This window comes from Bos indicus, chromosome 2 (genome assembly GCF_029378745.1).
Source record: "Bos indicus isolate NIAB-ARS_2022 breed Sahiwal x Tharparkar chromosome 2, NIAB-ARS_B.indTharparkar_mat_pri_1.0, whole genome shotgun sequence".
NCBI lineage: Eukaryota > Metazoa > Chordata > Mammalia > Artiodactyla > Bovidae > Bos > Bos indicus.
The window spans coordinates 125,423,838-125,445,803 of NC_091761.1; the positions used below are offsets into that span (position 1 = coordinate 125,423,838).

General features: G+C 53.0%; 1 protein-coding gene across 9 annotated transcripts; it reads left to right on the forward strand.

Moving 5' to 3' along the window:
- Window positions 1–328: 328 nt before the first annotated feature.
- On the forward strand, window positions 329–20,339 carry FGR (FGR proto-oncogene, Src family tyrosine kinase). 9 transcript variants are annotated; one of them, XM_070775526.1, is made up of 14 exons: window positions 329–534; window positions 3,643–3,804; window positions 8,172–8,234; window positions 9,202–9,434; window positions 9,908–10,010; window positions 10,779–10,877; window positions 14,419–14,522; window positions 14,980–15,129; window positions 15,810–15,965; window positions 16,081–16,260; window positions 17,033–17,109; window positions 17,345–17,498; window positions 18,337–18,468; window positions 18,577–20,339. In XM_070775526.1, the coding sequence occupies exons 4-14, from the start codon at window positions 9,215–9,217 to the stop codon at window positions 18,783–18,785; spliced, it is 1,584 nt and encodes a 527-aa protein (XP_070631627.1). In that variant the 5' UTR covers window positions 329–534; window positions 3,643–3,804; window positions 8,172–8,234; window positions 9,202–9,214; the 3' UTR covers window positions 18,786–20,339. The 9 variants fall into 9 exon arrangements, with proteins under 9 accessions (XP_070631627.1, XP_019835835.1, XP_019835856.1 ...); XM_019980276.2 differs by lacking the exon at window positions 3,643–3,804; XM_019980297.2 differs by lacking the exon at window positions 3,643–3,804 and having other exon boundaries at window positions 9,205–9,434.
- The last annotated feature ends 1,627 nt before the right edge of the window (window positions 20,340–21,966 follow it).

Consider the following 21,966-nt stretch of genomic DNA (forward strand, 5'->3'; position numbering starts at 1 on the left):
TGCAAAGGCCAGAGAGCAGAGCAGTGGTGGAGAAATGTCCCCTCTTAACCTCAAATGCAATAATTCTAAATGAGCAGGTGCTTCTGGGTGTGAGGAACCTGCCCCTTTGAAGGAGGTCTCCGGGAAGTCTGTGCTAAGGGTTCAGGTCTGGGGAGAGGAGCCGGGGTGGGGTCGGGGGTCCGGGGGAGGCCTGGGAAAGCTGAGCAGCGGTAACTCAGGGGAGGTGGGAAGCGGGGGCGGGAGGGCCTGGGATGTGAGGGCCCCTCCCCGCTGCCGCCGGGCAGCTGGCTTGGGGCCGGGGCGTGACTGCAAATTCTCCCCGTCGCCACCGCCACCGCGCGCGCTGCCGCGGCTGCAATAAGAGAAGTCCGAGAAGTCCGAGGCGGCTTCCTCCTCCCTAACCAGAGGGGGCCGCGGTCAGAGGCGAGCAGCACCCCCGTTTGCTCGCCCCCACCCCTGTCGGCACTCGTGGCTGCTGGGAGCCCCGGCCGGCTAGCCCCGGGGTCAGTCAGAAGCGGTCTCGCCTGGGACCAGGTAGGAGCCGTCGGGGGAGCTGGAAGGGTCGGCGGTGCCCCGCCCCCAGTCCCTTCGTGGCTGGGAAGAAAGGGGGACGTGGGGTGCGGAGAGGAACCCCTAAACTTGGGGAGGAGAGCTGAGGGAGTTGAAGGCCAAAGGGTCCTCACCCCGAAAAGGACATAAGAAGGAAAACGGAGGAACCCTGGAAAGTGAAAAACTGATACAATTTGGGGAGAGGGCTGAGGGAAGGCGGGGAAAGTAGACTAAAAGGATCTGGTGGGAACCTGCAAAGACGAAGCTGGGAAGGGGCTGAGTCGGAAGAGGGAAACTGAGGGGATCCCCAAAAGGGTCTGGGTTGAGAAACTAAAAGGGACCTTGAAAGTGAGAATCTGGGGAGAAGCTTAAGGCTCTGGAAGAGAGGAACGACTTTTAGGTGGGTGGGGAGGGGGTCTGCCAGAAAGGAGTCAAGGAAAACCGTTTCTGGAGGACGCGGAATGTGGGTCGCAATCCCGAGGGTCCAGGAAGTCCCTCTATCCGGAATCGGCAGAAGTCGGAGGTGGGGTGAGGCCAGCGGCCGGGAGGGGAGGGGAGACTGTCACAAGCGCCCCCCTAGACGCTCCAGCCTCGCACAGGTGGGCGGGTTCCGGCTGGCGAGGGGAGTCCTGCAACGCTCAGGAGGCGTGGGTCCTGGTTTCCTGGGGAAGTCCCCGCCCTCGGCAGGGATGGGCCTCTCTGGGTGCCCCCTCCCCGCCCGCAGCGGCGATCTCGGTCCACGTTCCTCGGGATCCGGGAATTGCTGGCCGCCCCGACGGAAATCCTGCCTTTGACCGCGATTGCCGGGAGGGGCTGTCTCCATGGTAACAAGAGGGCGGAGGGACCGAGCCCAGCGCTGGGCTGCCTCGGGGCTCAACGCCCGCGCTACCCTCTGTGGTCTCCTCCCCCGCCCCCATTTTGAGTCCTTAGTTCGGGGCGAGCTGCGGGGCAGAGGAGTAAGGCGAGGATGTGCAAGTGTTCAGGGATTGGGAAGGTGGGGGATCTGCAATCTCCAGGTCTTAGCCAGACTGGAACCTTGATTGCTGTGTGACTTTAGGCAAATTATGGGGCCTCTCTGGGCCTTAACTTCCTCATTTGCATTATGTAGGAAATTATCCCTGCCCCTACCCAGCTTCCATCCCCCAGCTTATCCCCAGTCGTGGGACTCGGGTGCACTAAGCAGTTTCCCCCACCCCCACTCCCCACCCGACCCGGTGTCCTGGGGGCTAGCCTCTTCAGTTTCTCATAAGTATAGAGTTGGACCACAAAGCCTGACAGGGCCTCCAGGGACCAAAACACAGGTGACTTCTTATAAAATAAATATTTGTGGGTCTGTTGAGGCCCCATACTGGGAAAGTCAGCCGATTTGAGACTATCCTTGACCCTCCCCCTTATTTATTTTTATTTTTTTGGTGATTTTGTGTGTGTTTATGGTATAAACACTGGTTTGTCAGCAAGTTTTGCTCTTCTCAATTCCAAATAATGCAAAGTTCAAGAATATGCATTTTATTGAAACTTCATTTTCTTTTTTTAAATTGTTTTATTAAAAAAAAAAATGTTTGGTCATGCTGCGCGGCACGTGGGATCTTAGTTCCCCAACCAAGGATCGAACCCATGCCTCCTGCATTGGAAGCGTGGAGTCTAAACCTCTGGACTGCCAGGGAAGTCCTGAAACTTCATTTTATTGAAACCAGTGATCCCTGAGTCTTTTAATATCCTTCCGTTTGTGAGTGTGGTGGTGGGAGAGTGAGGCTCTGTTCCCACTTCTCAGATGGGAAGATGGAGGTTCGGGAGTGAATAACTGACAGGTCAGCAGTAGGGACCCAGAAGCTGGGCATCCTGTCCCTGATGTGGTGAAGGATGTAGACAGAACTGAAGCCTACATTCCCTCCTTATCCCTATCAAATTCCGTTGCCCTCTGGAGAGGAGAGGGGAGCCAGGGGGGCAGTGGTGAAAGAACATATGGGTTTCCTGGGCTGTGTGGCTGGTTCTTGCTTTCCAGTGGGTGTGAAGCTGTGAGTGAGGGTGGAGAGTGTTTTTGAGTATGGTTTGGGCTTTGAGTGAATGAGCTTGAGCGTGTGAGCATGTGTGTGGGTGTTTGGGTGTTCTCTGCAGCCACCTGGGGCTGTGGCAAAGGAAGTGGCCAGACCTTGGCAGGATGGGTAGGGGGACCTCAGGGCTGGGGAAAGAGGACCCAGAGCCCTTCCTGCACAGAGTCAACCAGGCTGGCCTCTGACCAGACCTGGGGAAGGGGACTGCCTGTCTGAGCGTGCTATGAAATTCAGACTCCTACTCCCTCAGTTCCCCCTGGACCAACTCATGGCTTTCCATCCCCCGAGAATCTCAAGTCCCTCAAGATCTCTATTTTAGAGGCTAGTGGGTAGGTTTTCAGCAACCGATGAGAAAACACTTTTACCCACAAGAAGTGGAGAAAATTCAGCTGACACGGTGAGGACCCTGTGGAGGGGAAAGCCAGTGAGGGCCCTTCCCTCACCCCCACACACTGGCCTTACCAAAGTGATAGAATCGGAGCCGGCTGTGTCTTCTTAGCCCCTGGGTGTTAGGGGTAGGGGTGATAAGGCCTGAGTGATGTGAGGTGGTTGGAGGTTCTATGAGAGATGAAGGCCTCAGTGAGGGAGATGGAGGCTCAGGAAGGGCACTGGAGCCAGGGAGGGGTGGAAGGTCTCAGTGAGGAATGGAAGCCTTCATCAGAGGGCCAGGCCTTGGTGAGGATGGGGTGCGGTGAGCCTGAGACTTGGGCCTGCCCACTGGGCCAGCCTGAAGCCCTGAGGAGAAGCCGGAACTCTTGCTGGATGGTGGTTTCCTGCCCCTGTTCAGTCCCAGTTCCCTTTTGGTGAAATCCCCCAGGCGGCTGGGCCGGCTCAGCCCTCCCACCTCACCCTGAGCACTTCTCTTTCTTCTCTGCCTTGTCACTTCTCCTCCCTTGGCCCTGGAGGGGGCTTCCTCAAGGGGAGGGACCAGAAGTGAAAGTTCGACGAGCAACTACAGTGCTCCCGGTGCTTTCAGGGGCTTGACCGCAATTGAGGCTCAGGAGCAACCCCAGGAGGCAGAGATCTGATTCCTATTTTCTAGGCGAAGAAACTGCAGCTCAGCGAGAAGTGAAGCAACCTGCCCAATGTCTCAAGTCGGGTAGAATTTGAGCTCAAACCAGTCTCCAGATCCTACAGATACTTGGCAGAAGTCAGGGGGGAACAGGACATCCTGTGTCTACATCAAAGCCCTGATGTAGTGTTGGCAAGTATAGACCAAAGAAAGGATGGGTGCATCTGGGGCTCCTATGTCCAGGAGGAGGGGTGGGAGGGGGGCAGGTTCTCCGCTTTATGGCCAGCTGCCATATATATGGCAGGGGTGGTATGATCAGTTGTCTGGGGACTGGGTAGGAAATATGACATTCACCAATCAAGGAGAGCGTGACCCCCCTGCTCAGGCTTTGGAGAGCACAGCTGGGAACAGAACTCTGTACTTGAATTAATAGTCCTGGCTTTGAATCCCAGGTCTGGCTGTTTGACCTCCAGCAACTCACTTCCCCTCTCCACACGAGAGAGGTAGACTGATAAATCTTCCCTGAGGGCCCTTCTAGCTTTGCTGTTTGTGGTTCTCAGCCTCCCTTAACCACACTGGCCAAGAGCCTTCCCAATAACTGCACAGAAGATACAGATGCAAAAACAGATGCTCAGAAGGCTGATGTCATCCAATTAAGGCCCCAAAACTTGGGAGGGCCACACAGAGGGAGAGATGCTGAAGGTGGGAACACCATGGTCCAGGATTGGACCTCAGTTCTGACATCTACAACCTGATCTTGACCCAGATCAGACTTTAGAAGCCAACTCCTGTCAACCAGATGTTCAAGAGACCTGTTTATTAACAGATTCAAGTCCCTGCAGTGACCAGAATGCTTGTGGCGGGTCTCTGAGCCACTCCCTTTGTAAGCAGGCAAAGGGAGAAAAGAGACTTGGATTCAGATTCTAAGGGCTATTGAAAATCAGTGGTTGCTGAGAGACCCTGGGCAGGTCACTTCCCCTTCACTGGGCTATAATGAGGATTCAGGGTGTGTAGCACAGGGCTTGGCACTCTGTGGGGGCTCGTGAGGGTACATAACTGTATTGCTTTCACGGGGACTTCAAAATACAGCAGTGCTTATGATGGACTTTGGAGCCATATTGATTGGGGTTGTGTTTTAGCTTCCCCTTATTCGCTGTGTAGGTAGTCTTTGGGAAGTTATTTAACACTTTTGTGACTCGGTTTCATTATCTGTAAAATAGGGGTAATAATAAAACCTACCTCACAGGGTCACTAAATGAAATCAGTCATGGGACTTGTTTGACACTGTGCCAGGCACAGAGTGAAGTGAAGTGAAGTGAAAGTCACTCAGTCATGTCCAACTCTTTACAGTCCCATGGACTGTAGCCTGCCAGGCTCCTCTGTCCATGGAATTGTCCAGGCCAGAATACTGTAGTGGGTGGCCATTCCCTTCTCCAGGGGAATCTTCCCAACCCAGGGATGGAACCCAGGTCTCCTGAATTGCAGGTGGATTCTTTACTGTCTGAGCCACCAGGGAAGCCCCAGGCACAGAGTAGGTGTTTAATACTTTAACGTTTTAAAACTAATAGCTATTTGCCTTCCCACCCGCTTCCCCAGACTTCTAGGAAGTCAAATTATGCTCCTAGGCATTGGTGGCTTGTAGCTGAGATGACAGCTAGCCGAGGACAAAGATTCCTGGGGGCTGTTTTCATGCAGATGCTGAGCAGAGAGGACCCTCTGCGTTCCCTTTCTCTTTTTTCTGTCTTTGTCTCTTTAGTTCTCTCTGTCTCCACCCTCTCTTTCTCAGTCTCTGTCCGTCCGTCTCTCTGTCTCTCATTTCAGTCTCTATTTGTCTCTTTGTTTCTTTCCGGCAGTGCTGTGCTGGAGCCAGCTACCTAGTACCGGCCCTGGGGAGCTGATTCTGCAAATCTCTTTCCAGCCCAGCGTTCAGCAAGTCACTTCAGTAACTTGAAATCGGCCATGGTGGGAATATTTACACCATGGAAATCAGCAAATGCTACAAATCTGGGCCTTTTTATTCCCCTGTTTAAGAGTCAGTATACCAGCACAGCATCACCCCTGCCCCCTCTGCCCACACGGTCAGCCTTGCCAGAGCTCTCCCTCTGCCTCTTTCTTGGAGGGTCTCTGGACCCCCTCCCCATTCCAGGCTTGCAGAATTCCGGGATCCCCTTAGGCTGACTTTTAAAGATGGGGGTAACATGTACCTGTGTATTGTTGGAAGTGGCGGCATCATGTCTAATGGGAACTCAAGAGATTGTATAAGTTTGAAACTCTTATCGAGAGGAGCTCTGTGTGGGTCTGTGACTGGGGGAGGGGAGGACTACATATATCTCTGGGTTTCCCAGTGGAGGCTCAGTACACCTGTGTGTGCTTGAAGGAATGGCTGGAATCCTCTGTGTCTGTGACCAGGCAGTGGAGAGAAGTGGTTCAGATCCTGGAACCAAGGGCCAGGATACCTCATCTGTGCGGCCTTGGGCAAGTTTCTAAACCACTCTGTGCCTCGGATGCCTTTGCATTAATAATAATTCTTAACCTCGTAGAGTTGTCGTGAGGATAAAATGAGGTAATATGAATAAGGTGTTTAATGCAGTGGCTGACACAGAGGAAGGCTATAATGGGAGAGGCTCTGTGTGTGTGTGTGTGTGTGTGTGTGTGTAGATGGGTGAAGGCTGAAGGTGTGTGTCTGTTCATAGATGTCTGTGTCTGTGAATCTGTACAGAGGAGCTCAGAGAGTCCATGTGAGGCACTGTTGTGTAGCTGAGGTGGCGGGGGTGTCTGAGAATGTGTTGGGAGGGCTCTGTGCCATCTGAGATGTGCGTGTGTCTTCCTGTGAGAAGACCTCCATTCTCACCCTGTAGGTTGTGTTTTCCTCTTACCCCCATCTGTCCCCTGAGTGCCTGAAATCCCCTCCCTTGGCTCGAGATGCCCCTCCTCCACCTCTGCGTCTATTCTCTCCCTGAGCCTAACCAGCCCTGTAGCACCTTGGAGCCCTTCAGACAGTGGCTTCACCCCAGGGGAGGGGTCCTGAGGTCCTGAGGTGAAGACCTCCTCAATGGCTTGGTGAACAGGGGCTATTTTGGAGCTCAAACCACAGCCCGCCTCATAGTTCACCACATGGGTGTCACCCCCTACACATACACGGGAGAATGGTTGCAGCGGAGCATGAGACAGGCTGGTGGGTCTAAAGTGGGGATCACAAGGCACTGATGTGACAGAGCCATCAGCCAAGCAGCTAGATCCAGTGGATCCAGGAAGGCTTCCTGGAAGAGGTGAGTGGTGCTGGCTGGACAGGTGGGGCAGGACCCACAGAGAGAAGAAGGAGGGTATCTGTAAAGGGAACGGAACTCGGGAGTCGAGAAAGGCAAGGCGGGACACCTGTCCTGAGGGTCCTCTGGGAGAAATGAAGGCACACAGGGTTAGCCCCACCCTATCGCTCACATCCGGAGAAGGCAATGGCATCCCACTCCAGTACTCTTGCCTGGAAAATCCCATGGACGGAGGAGCCTGGTAGGCTGCAGTCCATGGGGTCACTAAGATTCGGACAAAGACTGAGCGACTTCACTTTCACTTTTCACTTTCATGCATTGGAGAAGGAAATGGCAATCCACTCCAGTGTTCCTGCCTGGAAAATCCCAGGGACGGGGGAACCTGCTGGGCTGCCGTCTATGGGGTCGCACAGAGTCAGACACGACTGAAGTGACTTAGCAGCAGCAGCAGCAGAGCTCACATCTGAGGAAGTCGAGCCCTTTCCCCGGCAGTTCCTCTCTGAGTGTTGCAATGGCAGAGTTTCTGGCAGGGCGTGGAGAGCCCTTGCTCAATGACCTGCCTGCCCTGTCACTCAGAAGACACAGCTACCGGGAAAGCCTTGGCTCCCTTGGGGGCTTCCCAAGGGACCTGGTGGTCCTGACTTCTGACCTGGGCCTTTCCATGGTGTGGAACAAGCTCTGGAGGTATGTGTCCACCTTCCCCGGCTATTCAATGTAGTCCTGGGGTTGCTGGGGTTTACCCAGACCAGGAGGGGTGCCAAGGCAGAGCTCAGAGGGAGGGCTTGGTTTTAGGAGACAGTGACCAGAGGCCTAGGGGGAACTGAACAGGGCTGACAGAAGTCCTGTTAGAGACCTGGGTCTAACCCAGAGATGTGCATACGTGAGTGTACGAGTCTGTTAGCCTGAGCAGGCAACCTGTGTGCACGTGCGCGTGTGCGCGCTGCCGTGTACCGGAGCTTGGGCTGGTGTGCGTTAGTTGTGTTGCTGTGTGCTGGTGCTGCTGAGCCCACTCACGCAGGGGTGCGCTGTGAGTGTCGCGGGTGACTGTGCTGCCGTGTGTGCTGCTCATGTGTTGATGTGTCAGATGGAGATGAGTGTGAGAGGGCTGGTGTGGGTGGTGGGTCTTGTGTGAGGTCTTTAAGTGAGCCATGGAGGCCAGGAGGAAAAGGAAGGAGGAGTCCTGTCGGGGCAGAGCCCAGGCCCCTGGCTTCCCTGGAGAGGACGGGTGTGGGCATCTGGCCGCCAGAAGCCTGGCAGGGACTTCATCTTCCGTGTCCTCTGTCCTGCCCTCAGGTCTCCGGCCCCTCCCAAGGACCATGCCACAGCCCCACTGACGCAGGAGTAGAGGCCTGAGGGGTGAGTGGGGGCTGAGGGCTCCCCGGGTCAGGAAATGGGGTGGCGGTGGCCTTTCTGGGCCCCACAATTCCTCACAGCCCCTTCTTCCTACAAGGGCCCTGTTGCTAGGTAACAGATGGGGGAGCGAGAGTGAGGCAGCTTGAAAGGCCAGAGGCTGGACCCACGACAGGAAATGGCCTTGATCCCCCTCTGCAGGGACTCTCCAGGTGCAGGCACACAGCCCTCACACACACTCACACATAAACATGCATCGACACACAGACATGCGCACTTGCACAGACATGCACATACCCACACGGACTGACGCAGACCTGCACACACAGATACACACACGCAGGCAGGCACAAATACTCCCACACAGGGCTACATGCATGGTCATGACACACAGATGCACTCACTCACACACACCTGCAAACACAGAGACACACACATACATGCTGATACAGAAACGCATGCATATGGACACATTCCAACAGACATGAGCACACAGAGTCATTTCATACAAGAACGTCCACACACTCACACACACACAGACACAGACATTCACAAAGAGCTGCCTAGACACACACAAAGACATGCACCCACAAGCAAACTCACCAATACTAAGAGACACATGAAAGACACACACACACACACACATGCAAGCACTCTGATGGGGGTCATAGAAACCCAACACACTGAAGCAATAGGAGGCAAAAACATATAAATAAACACAGAAACATCTCGAAACAGAAAACCAGTCCTGTGGAGGAGATATATACTCTCCAGAAACACTAAAGCAGCTGCGGGGGTGGACAGAATGGTGACCCTGCCCCGCTTTGTCCCTCACTTAGGGAGGACTTCCTCCCCCCAAGCCTGAGTGAGGCAGCTGCACGCCTCTGCACGCTGTATGTCAGTGGCGTGCAGGTGTGCCTAGGGTGGCATGTCTCACATGGACCCCTGAGTGAAGCATGCACCCCTTCTATAGCAGGGCACCTGGCATGGGCTGTGTGTTCTGCAAGAAGTTGGAGCCAGGGGCCAAGGAGGATGGTGGCCTAGAAGGGGACTTCAGGAACTATGGGGCTGCAGACCGCTATGGCCCCGACCCTACTCAGAGCCGGCCTGCATCTTCCTTTTCCCACATCCCCAACTACAACAGCTTCTCCCCTCAGCCCGCCAGCCCCGCCTTCCTCGATGCGGGCACCATCCGGGGCATCTCAGGTGAGTCCAGAGGGCTGGAGGCAAGCCCTGACTGGACCCTCACAGGACCTCAGGGGAGAAGAGGCTTGGCCTTGTCCTTCGGAGCCTCCAGGATGACTTGGGAGACACAGCCCTGCTTTTAGCGCACAGTCTGAGGGAGCCCGTCCAGCCCTACCCTCAGAAACTTCCATCTGAGGGGCAGACAGAGCTCTGTTCCCCGTCTGACAAAAGGACTCCGAAGACAGTTACCAGTGGGATGTCTGCTTGGTCGGGAAGAGCAGAAGGGACTCGCAGGGAGCCCCCAAGGGAGGAGGGATGAGCTCGATGGTGTGTGTCCTGAATCCATGGGGTCCAAATCAGAAATCCACTGGATTCCAAAGACCTTTGATCTCCAGGGCACTGCCGCAGTGGGGAGGCAGAGTGCCTGTCTGAGGAACAGGACTCCGGGGGTGCAGCTTCCGGGGGCCCCCTGATGAGTAACCCTGACTCTGCAGGGATTGGGGTGACCATGTTCATCGCCCTTTATGACTATGAGGCCCGAACGGAGGACGATCTCACCTTCACCAAGGGCGAGAAGTTCCACATCCTGAACAACACGTAAGTGATCGGGCCTCCCCAGCTCAGGACCCAGAGAGGAATCTTACTGGTCCTTGTTCTCAGGAAACGCCAGTCTAACTGGAGAAGGAGACATGACAATAACAATGTCTGGGTAACTGCTACTATGTAGGGGAAGCCTGAGGAACTATGGGCACGGAAAGAACACCAACCACGGCCTCTAGGGTAGCAGTGATCAGGGCAGCCTTTCTGGAGGAGAAGATTTCTAAGCTGAGACTAGAAAAACAAAGAGACATTGAAAGAAGAGGTGACAAAAAAGGAAGAGAGTTAGAATGAAACTAAATGATGACTTCTGGAAACCACCAAGTGGTTCAGATTAGGAGGGTCATAAAGTCTGAAGTGCGGAACAGATCCTGGAGGACTGGGTGGGAACAGAGTCCGCAGGGCTTTTTAAGCCATCTTGAGGAGTCTGGATTTTATCAAGAAGGAAATGTAGCCATTGGAGGGGTTTTTAATGGGGAAGTGACCTAGTTAGCTGTTCACTGCCTGCCCAAACCCCAGCCCAGCTGAGGTGCCAGAAAAGAATGCCAGGAGGCCCAGATGTCCCCACACATACTCCTTCTGCGGGGAAAAGCTCCCAGGGCAGCTGCAGTGGCTGGGGGCAAAACAGGCAAAAGCCCTGGGGGTGGTGTGTTCCAGGTGAGGGGTTGGCAGGGCCAGTGTTCGCCTGATCTTTGACGTGACCCTGCCTGGCCCCATGGTGCCCCAGGGGCTAGGTTGCCAACGAAACCCTCTGTTCTGTGTCTCCAGCGAGGGTGACTGGTGGGAGGCTCGGTCCCTCAGCTCCGGACACACTGGCTACATTCCCAGCAACTACGTGGCCCCCGTGGACTCCATCCAGGCTGAAGAGTGAGTAAGGTGGGGGGACGCCAGCCTTAAGGGCAGGGCTCTGGAGTCCAGATTCAAGGCCACTCTTGAGCAAGTCGCAGCTACACTCTGAGCCTGTCTCCTTATCTATAATCCAGTAAGGTCATTGTGAGGATACGAGAAGATAAGAGAGATGATACTAATAGTAGGTAATATTATCCAGCACGTACCATGTTCTGAGCATTATTCAGAGTGCTTTCTGTGTATTAACAAAGTCAGAAACTAATACTATACTGGTTTACAAATGAGGAAACTGAGGCAGAGAGAAATTAAATATCTTGCCCAAGTTCACATGGCTAGTAAGTACGTGGAGCTGGTATTTGAACCCAGTTAGTCTGGCTACATTTGCTAAACGTTATTTATTTATGAAAGTGAAAGTCGCATAGTCGCATAGTCGTGTCCAGCTGTTGGCGATCCCTTGGACTATAGCCTGCCCGGCTCCTCTGTCCATGGAATTCTCCAGGCAAGAGTACTGGAGTGGGTTGCCATTTCCTTCAACCCAGGGACTGAACTCGGGTCTCCTGCATTGCAGGCAGATTCTTTCCCAACTGAACCACTAGGGAAGCTATATATAGATATATATTCTCTCAGCGATAACAACTATGTATGAGCTTTTTAAAACACTGGGAAGTGCTAAACACATAGAAGGAGACATTACTTAGAATTAATTCTGTTAAGCAATCAGAGAAATATCATTTTTTAATACCCTGATGAAATTGAGATACTGTGATGGGTACTTTACATACTTGATTCATTTAATTCTCTGTGGACACTATTATTATCCCATTTTAAGGATGAGGAAACTGAGGTTCACAAACACTTTTTAATCTAGCTTCACATATACATCCATATATAGGAAAAGTAGAGATTGGAGAGACCTCAGAGTGGGAGTCGCCAGGACTTGGTGACTGATTTGCTGCTGGGCTGTGGGAAGTGAGAAGGATCCAAAGTGACCCACAGGCTTCTTATGGAGCCAAGTAGGTGCTGTTTGCTAAAGTGGGGGAACCCAGGAACAGGTACAAATACATGAGAAGGGGCTTGTGAGGTTGAATTCATGGAGAGGAACACCCACAATTAGGTCAGCAGTTAGATTGGGTGTGCTTTGCATGAGAGCTGCCCAGCCCATGCTAAGGCATGTGCCTGCATTAGCCCAGAAAAGGGGCATCCTTTTCTAACTAGCACTGAGATTCCTTAGTTTGTTGGCTGTGGCTTTTGCAGAGGTCATACCTGGGCTGGGGTGGAAATTCAGGACTCTTCAGAGGAGAAAGAATCATCAGAGCTGCACAGAGGTGTGAAGGAAGAAAATGAAAGAGACTGGTCCTAGGACCCAACTCTGGAAAAAGCCGGGCGTGAGGGAGAAGGAGCTGTTGGCAGACCAGGCCAGGCCGAGTCAGAACAACCAAGAAGGCAGCGGGGAGGTTTCAGGAAACAAGAGAGGGAATGTCAGAAGCTGCCACTGGATTTGGCAACAGGGTTGACCTTGGTGAGACATCCCTCCGCATGAAGTGAGGGTGGAGGCCAGACAGCAGAGCCTGGGAGGGAGTGGGAGGTGAGGAAGCAGAGACCCAAGTGCGAAGGGCTTTTTCAAGTGAAGGAAGGTGCGAGATACAGCAGAACGTTGGTGGTAAGATAGAACTTAGAATGGTTTCCTTTGGGGAAAGAAGAAGTGTGGCCACATGTAGGGGCTGGTGGGATGGAGAGGAGGCAGATGGGGCTGGTCGGTGGGGGAGAGGTGTCCCTGAGCAGAGGCCAGTGGATGGGCTCCAGAGCTCAAATGGCAGGAGGCCTTCATCTGGAGAGGGTGATAGGAGGCTTCTTGGAGGAGAGGAGGTGATGAGGCAGGTGAGAGGTCTGGGGGTCCACATCTTAGAGGCAGTGTCGTGCAGCTCTGAGAGGCGCTCCGGGCAGCATCGTGGTTAAGAGCGCTGTCGTGGTTAAGAGTGCAGGCCCGAGAGCAGACAGCTTGGGTTCCTATTCTGGCAGCACAGCTTAAGAGCCGCGTAGCTGGGTAAGTTGCTTAACCACTAGGCATTTCAATTTCCTCATCTGTCTAGTGGGGGTTAATAACAGTACTTATTTCACAATATTGTTATAAGAATGAAATAAATACACACATGTAAGACAGCAGAGCCTGACACCGAACAGGTGCTGTTCTTGTTATGTCAATGATTAAAGAAGTAGCTAATGTCAAGGTGTGAGGAGGGGCAGAGCATTGGAAACACTTGAGAATGTGATCTGTCTACACAGCTTCTCCTTTCCCCACCCTGCCTGCCCTTCTGGGCACTACTTGCCAATGCCTTTCCTTGTTCCCCAGACTGTGCCTAGTAACCAGGTGTGGCTTGACAGTCCCAGAGTTCACTGAGACCGCCACCTCCTTTAATTTGAAAACTGTGCTCCTTTTAATTCAGCCCAAGGTGATCACAAGCCAATTTAGTGATCAAATGACACCTGAGTCTTCTGTGGCACCTGTGGTCACTTTGGCTCTCCTCCCATTGTAGTCTCACCATTGGTTCAAGGCTACAGCTCAGTCCCAGGAAGTATTACCAAGAGACAGCAGGAATGCTTGAGATCTGAGTTGAAGTTGAGACTTAGAACAACATCCAGGCTTTAGAGAGTGGAGGGAAAGCAGCAGTCAGAACTAGGCAGGAGCAGTCCAAAAGAGGGAAAAGGGGACTTCCCTGGTGGTCCAGTACTTAGGACTCGGCGCTTTCACTGCCTTGGCCTGGGTTCAATCCCTGGGGCAGGGAACTAAGATCCTGCAAGTCATGCTCTATGGCCAAGGGGGTAAAAAAAAAAAAGAAGAGTAGCAGAAAAGAGTGTTGTTCTAGATGCCAAATGAGGAAAGTGTTTGAGGAGTATGTGGAGAGAGGAATCTGAGTGACTGTGTGGGTTGGTGGGTAAAGAAGTAGGGTGGGAGGCAAAGGTTTTAGATAGAGCTCATCAGCTAGCCTTGTGGGAAGGTCAGTTCCCCTCTCTGAACCTCAAGTTCCTCATCTGTAAATGAGCCTATGGAAGGAGCTGTAGTGACCCCCTGATGAAGTCTAGCAATTTTAATTCAAGAGAAACTCAGAGAGGTGATTTCCCTAGTGGCCCAGTGAGTAAGAATCCACCTTCCAATGCAGGGGACAGGGATTCGACCCCTGGTCCTGGAGCTGAGATCCCACATGCCACGGGGGCAACTAAGCCCATGCACACAACTCCTGAGCCTGCCCTCTAGATTCTGTGAGCCCCAACTAGGGAGAAGCCCTCACAGCGAAAGGAAGATCCCTTGCAGCCAAATAAATAAGTAAGAGAGAAACCCGGAGAGTGAAGAGAAGCCTAAGCTTCACTGGGCACCTCCTGTGTGCCAGGCATGCTGTATGTCCCTGCTCTGTGATCCTCCTTGTCAGGCTGCAAATCGGGTGTGTGATCCCCTTTTCATGGGTGAGGAAAGCGAATCTTGGCTAGTGAGGTGACTTTTCCCGGGAGGCTGAGTTGGGGGTTGAGTCAGGTGTATCTGACTCTTGCTGGCCTTTCCCAACAGGTGGTACTTCGGAAAGATCGGGAGGAAGGACGCTGAGAGGCAGCTGCTCTCCCCAGGGAACTCCCGCGGGGCCTTTCTCATTAGAGAGAGCGAGACCACCAAAGGTGAGGGCTCTGCCACCGCCCACCCAATGGGGACAGCCTAGCCATTTGGGTGGGGCTAAGAGCAGTGGGCTTCCCTTGTGGTTCAACTCGTAAAGAATCTGCCCGCAATGCGGGAGACCTGGGTTCGATCCCTGGGTTGGGAAGATCCCCTGGAGAAGGGAAAGGCTACCCACTCCTATATTCTGGCCTGGAGAATTCCTGTATAGTCCATGGGGTTGCAAAGAGTCGGACACGACTGAGCAACTTTCACTTTCACTTCACTTTCAGGAGCAGTGGGGTGGGGCTTGGGTCAGGGCCAAGACTGGGACAAGGTTGGAGGGACTGTGCTAAGACAGGGATTGGGTTCAAGAGGTGTGGCCATCCAACTTCAGAGTCCCCAGCCTTTTGGGCTTCCCCAGGCTCCCAGACTGGGGCTGGTGAGGAGGAAAGCAGACCCAAAGGTGACCCTTGCCCACAGGCGCCTACTCCCTGTCCATCCGGGATTGGGACCAGACCAGAGGCGATCATGTGAAGCATTACAAGATCCGCAAACTGGACACCGGTGGCTACTACATCACCACGAGGGCCCAGTTTGACACTGTGCAGGAGCTGGTACAGCACTACCTTGGTGAGGGCAGCCCTTCAGGCTGGCGTGCGTTTGAGATTCCTGAACCAATTGGCTGAGACTGAGGTGCCCAGGGAAGGGAAGGGGCTCCCAAAGCAATTGTGCCTGGACCGGAACTAGAACCCAGGTGTCTGGACGCCTGGCCCAGGATCCTGCTCTGTAAGTTTCCAGAGGAAACTGAGGCGTGAAGCTCTGCATGGCTGGAGAGCGCCCCCCCTAATGTCTGAGCTGAGTAAGAGACTGAATGGACCTGACTTGGAGGATGGGCTCTAGGGTGGAGGAGCAGGTTAGCATCCAACCCTGGTTTTTGCTTTGGTTGGTTAGGCCAAGCATAGCTGTGTGGAAGGGTGAAGGCTTCATGTCCACACCTTTGTCTGGAATTCCCAAGTCCATTTCCACCTGTCAGAATCCCATCTTATCCTTGGAGGCCCAGCTGGAGGCCACCTCCTATGGGAAGGCCGTCAATCCTTACAGGAATCATCTCTCCCTCCAGTGCCACCTCCTTCCCTGGCCACCAACGTGTTCACCTACTCAGTGGGCTGGGGTGCCTTCTGCCCTGGCCTGTGACCCTCAGCTGCCCTAGCGCCTTATAACTGGTCTTGGAGGCTGGGGTGGGGATGAGGAATATGTGGACCATCCTGGCCAGCCTTTGACCTTCAACTTCCCAATGCCCCACTGCCCAGAGGTGAACGATGGGCTGTGCCATCTGCTCACGGCGGCCTGCACCACCATGAAGCCGCAGACGCTGGGCCTGGCCAAGGACGCCTGGGAAATCAGCCGCAGCTCCATCACGCTGGAGCACCGACTGGGCACCGGCTGCTTCGGGGATGTGTGGCTGGGTACGGAGGTCCCGAGAGCGGAGGAAGGGGTGTGGGTGGGGGTGGGTGTGTGGAGGCCAGGGCGAGGGCTGGGGGCGGCAGGAAGCTGATCCAGACAAGCCTTTCCACGCGACAGGCACGTGGAACGGCAGCACCAAGGTGGCGGTGAAGACGCTAAAGCCGGGCACCATGTCCCCGAAGGCCTTCCTGGCAGAGGCGCAGATCATGAAGCTGCTGCGGCACGACAAGCTGGTGCAGCTGTACGCGGTGGTGTCAGAGGAGCCCATCTACATAGTGACCGAGTTCATGTGCCACGGTGAGGGGCGGGGTCAGGAGGCGGGGTCTGGGAAGGCGGGGTTTTCAGGGGGAGTCCCAGTTTTAGGTGGGTGTATCTCGGGGAGGAACCGGGGTGGCGATTTGTGAAGGGACGAGGAATGATGGGCAGAGTTCGAGTGAGGGGCCCCGGAATGAGAAAAAAAACACTGGAACTTTGGGTGGGGCCAAGTTAGATGGGGCGGGGTCTGTGCCTGGGGGCGGAGCCTCGTGGGGCGGTCCAAGACATGTGGGCAGAGTAGGGTTGTCGGTGGGAATAGGGTCTGGGCGAAATCCGTGAGGAGTTGAGGCACTTGGCGGGATCCCGAGTGGGTGTGTGTGTGGGGTTGGGGGGACACGGATCTAGGGTGAGAAGGACTGGGAGCAGGGGGCGGGGCCAAGCGAGAGAAGGCAGGCCCAAGGCTGGGAGTAGGGTCTTAACGGCTGCTTTTCTTCTTTTTTTGTTTTTAATCAACTTATTTTAATTGGAGGATAATTACTTTACAATACTGTGATGGTTTTTGCCATGCATCAGTATGAATCGACCATAGGGATACATGTGTCCCCTCCACCCTGAAGGTCCTTCCCGCCTCCCTCCCCACCTGTATCCCTTCAGGTCGTCACAGAGCACCAGCTTTGGGTGCCCTGCTTCCCATATCAAACTGGCACTGGTTATCTCTTTTGCATATATGGTAATACATATATTTGGATACTATTCTCTCAAATCATCCCACCCTCTCCTTCTTGCTGCTGATTTTCCGAGTTCTTCTCCCCAGGTAGCCTGCTGGAGTTCCTCAAGGGCCCGGAGGGTCATGTTTTGAAGCTGCCCCATCTGGTGGACATGGCGGCACAGGTAAACTGAGACAGCCACCTTTATCTCTCAGAGCCCCTCCTATTATCTCCCACAAACCCCTGGGCCCTCCAGCACCTAGCCTGCTCCTGGGAGTTGCAGCCCCAACGCCTGGACCATCTGTGCGACCTGAGGCAGGACCCTGCCCCTCTCTTTGGGCCCCAGTCTGAAACAGGATTTTTCAAATAATCGCTTACACAAATACGGTGTCCTCATCTCTCTGTACCTTCGCCCCCAGGTTGCTGAGGGCATGGCCTACATGGAGCGCATGAACTATATTCACCGTGACCTCCGGGCAGCCAACATCCTCGTCGGGGAGCGGCTGGTGTGCAAGATCGCTGACTTCGGGCTGGCCCGACTCATCGAAGATGACGAGTACAACCCCCAGCAAGGTGCCTGCCTCACCCCTCCTTCTGAGAGCTCTCCAGTGCACCAAGGGGCTACCATGGGGCCCCGCCTCCTCCCAGACCATCCAGGACACTCCTGCGCTACGCTAAGTCACTTCAGTCGTGTCCGACTCTGTGTGACCCCATAGACGGTAGCTCCTACTCCGATATAACATAAAAGGCAACTCTGGGTTCAAACCCAGCTCCTCCACTTACCAGCCATGTGGCCTTGGGCAAGTCACTTAACCTCTCTGGGAGCTGTCTTTTCTCATAATGGAATTCTCAGTGAACAATCCCAATGAAAATACTCAGACAATAGATATTTATCAAGCACCTCCTATGTGCCAGGCACCTCTATAAATCTCAAGTGAAAGACCATAGCGTGTAATAGCAAAAACGCTGTAGCCAGAATGCCTGGGTCTGAATCTTAGCCACTTGGAAGTTGTATGATTTGGGCAAGTTATTAACTACTTAGTGCCACCTTTTCTTCTTCTGTACAATAAGGATAATAATAGTAAAAAAAAAAAAAAATAGTAATAAAACTCACAGGGTTTTCCTGAAGGTTAAAATGAGTTAATGCATATAAATTGCTTAAAACAGTGCCTGGCACATGGTAGAGGCTATACAGGTGTGAGCTATAATCATGATGAGAATTATTACAATGTTTGCAAAGTGCCCAGCACTATACTAGACTCTTAGCAAGTTCTGGCTAGATACCAGGTCTTTCCTGTTATGCCCAGAGACCTCTGTGCTTAGGGTTCCCGTTCCCAAAGATGCCATTCTCTAATCCAGCTATTCCCAGGGATTTCCTCATTAACTTTCTCTTCTCCCTCAATCTCTCTAGGGACCAAGTTCCCCATCAAGTGGACAGCCCCTGAGGCTGCCCTCTTTTGCAGATTCACTATCAAGTCAGATGTGTGGTCCTTTGGGATCCTGATCACTGAACTCATCACCAAGGGCCGAGTCCCCTACCCAGGTTTGCTGGGGGATGGGGAGGTGGAAAGGTGGGCATGGGAAGAGCTTCCTCCTAGTTGCTTCTTCAGGAGGGGCTAGGCCCTCTGACTGACAGAGCCCTACCTTCCAGGCATGAATAACCGCGAAGTGTTGGAACAAGTGGAGCATGGCTACCACATGCCGTGCCCCCCAGGCTGCCCAGCATCCCTGTACGAGGTCATGGAACAAACCTGGCGTCTGGACCCAGAGGAGAGACCCACCTTCGAGTACCTGCAGTCCTTCCTTGAGGACTATTTCACCTCCACAGAACCCCAGTACCAGCCTGGGGATGACACATAGCCTGATTGGGCATCAACCACCTCTCTGGGGGTGCCCGCCAAGCCCTTCCTATTCCCAGGTTCCTATTTCTAGGTTCCCAGGCCTAGAACCCTATAGAGTCCTAGCATGTCAGAGCAAGCAAGTTGCTTTGGGTTCATCTAGGGCAACCTGTTCATTTTAAAGATGGGGCAAATCGAGGCTCAGAGATCATCCCTCACCCACTCTGGCCCCAAGCTCTCTCTCTCCTCTTCCCACTTAAGCCCCTACATGCCTCTAGCTTTCCTGCCTGTGCCCCTTCCCCCCAAAAAGGAAATGCTGAGATTTTTTCTAGTTATTTATAAAATTGTATATCCTCTCCCTCACTTAGCTCCTGTCCCTGGTTTCCTACCTGTCAACCCACCCTGGTCCGGACCCCCAGAATTCACCTACTCAGTTCTCTCATATCTGTAATTTACAAAAACAGGGAAAGTCTCTGTCGGATCCCTTTCCCACTGGGTGGATGCTGTAATACACGACTGGGGTCCAAGCCCAGGGTGAAGGAGAGGGTTGCTGAGGGCTCATCACCTCTCTGAATCATGTGTGTGTTTACTGATTTTGTAAATAAGAAGAGTGACCATATGAATCGTTGAGCCATGAAAATCTTTTCCTGTGGGAGGGATGGTGGTCAGTGGGAGGTGAGTGGGCCTGCTTTGGCTGCTGGAAGGAGGAGGAGGTTAGAGATAGCCGTAATGCCTGCTAATCACAGGGCACCCAAGGTGTGTTCTAGGACACCCCAAAGTCCTGAATCTCATCCTCATATGAGCTCAGGATGAACTGAGAGATGGATATAGAATCAAGTAACTGGAAATCAAAATATCCCCTTCATTACTGATGTGGCTTTCAGTCTGCATGCAGTGGTTTCACTAAGTCTTTACTTGATTTCAGCAGATTTACTGTTCATCACAGGCACCTCAGCAGAACCTCAGGCCTCCTCCACTGAGGTCAGGGGGAGGACCACAGTGGATCCTCTGCAACTCCCCAGAAGGGACAGGGGTAGGGCTGGGTGGGCAGAGGCCTGAGAGTCTAGCTCCTTGGATTTCACTTGGGACAACTCTGCCCCCAAGGGGCTTTTGGAGAGGTTTGGAGGCAGTTCTGTTAGTCACAGTGATGGGGGGGTGGGGGGGTCCTGCTGGCATGTAATGGACAGGGAGTGGGGTACTTAACATCCTGACATGTACCTGTGCAGTGAAGACTTGTCCTACCCACTGGGTTCCCCTTTGAGAAACTCCTGCAGCTGATGTGACTCTGGGTAGAAACAAGAACAGGGAATAAGGATTCCCCCCTCTCCCATCAACAAGTGTTGACCCTTAACTTACAAAAAGAATAGCCAGGGGAAAGAGTCTGGGAGCTGGGAATTACGCCCATGCTTGGCAAACAATGACTAAGTATTGGCTCTGTGAAGGGCCCTTTGCTAGGCAGGAGCCTGGGAACACAGACCTGAACAAGATCTGTCCCTGTCCTGAAGGAGTTCACAGTCAGGCTGGGGAGAAACAGTAGTAATAATAATAACTCATTTATTAAATGTCAACTGAATGCCAGATGTGTTTACGGTTATCTTTTCATTTAATCGAGTCCTGAATCTGGTTCCATGATTAGCACCCCCATTTACAGGCGAGGAAACTAAGGCCCAGGGATTACCTGATGTACCAAGGTCACACATATATATGACAGAGCTGGGATCTGAACCAAGGCCCATGATCTGTCTATCAGACCTTGCTACCTCTGAGTTTTGGGAAAGGATCCTGTCTGCCCCAGTGGATGTTTAGGGGATGCTTCTGTCTCTAAATATTGGTAGAAGGATTCTCTGGAAACTCCCCAAGTTGAGTGACCTAAAGGAAACAGAATAAGGTGGCCAGTGTAGATGGAGCTTTCCCTGCGCTCAGCCCTCTGCTAGGGATGGCTGAACCGGAGCAATAAGATGCAGAGAAGCCAAATGACTGCTTAGAGAAGTGGTCACAGCGCTGGGAGCCTTCGCTTTGCATACTCCAAGTCTCAGGGGCCAAGGCTTCCAGAAGGCCATGGTTTCTGGCCAACCGAATTCACAAGAACCTGATGTTTAAATCAGAGGCCCAGTGTTTCCATTTGCCATGGAGTAAGCACATAATAAGAGCACAGCTCTGGAACTGTCGTGTAATGTTATGAATCTGGCCTCTACCATTTGCTAATTGTGTCATGTTGTGCAAGCTATTAATCGCTCCAAGCTTCAGTTTCTTCTTCTGTGAAATGGCAATAAAATGCACAATACATGTTAGTTGTCTTTGTCACTACCGTTTATAGATCATTCACTCTATGTAAGGCATCCTGTACATGCATGTTGCCATTTAATCCTCGGAAAGTCTTATGAGGAAATAGCTATTATATCTTGATTTTACCAGTAAGAAAACCGAGGCACAGTGAAGTAGACTATAGGACATAAATGGCAGAGCAGGGGTTTGAACCAAATCCTCTGACTCCAAAATCAGTGCTCTTAGTCTCTAGAGTCTTTTCTTGGGACCAGACTATTCCTGTCTGCCCCCAAGGGGCTCTGCCTGGTACCTGGATATCCATTTAGTTTAGATGATGGCCTAGCAGGGCAGTGAGCCACCTGGAGTCCCCCAGGTCCCTGTGACTCCACAGCCGAGACCAGAGCTGCCTGAGCCTGGAATCCCTCTGTCTACTGGTTCCCCGTCCCTCCCTCTGATGCAGCCGAATGAATTCTCCCTTGCACCCCCTTTTCTGTGCATTCTTCTGTTCCCGTCAGATAGAGCACAATGCAATTGATTAGGCCTCTGTTTTCTCAATTTCAATCACATCCTCGCCCTGCCTCCCTGAGATTACAGGCGGGTCACCTTGATTGCGGTTTCCACCGTTCACAAAACTCTTCAGTCATTTACAAAACCATCTCTCGCCTCATTCACTCCCCCACCTGGCTCTTCTCCTCTGCGATGCATGATTTTACTGGCTTAAGACTCAGAGGGCAATTTTATTTCCAAGTTCATGGTGGGGGAGGAGGACACCTAATTGACTAATGCTGGGTGTTTCACATGCATCATCTAATTCGAGCCTCACCATGAGGCAGTGCAGAAGTAGGATTATTCCCGTTTTACCAAAGTGGAAACAAAGACTCTGAAAGGCCACAACGCTTGCTCAAGGTCACTCAGCCGGATGATAGAGTCAGGATTTG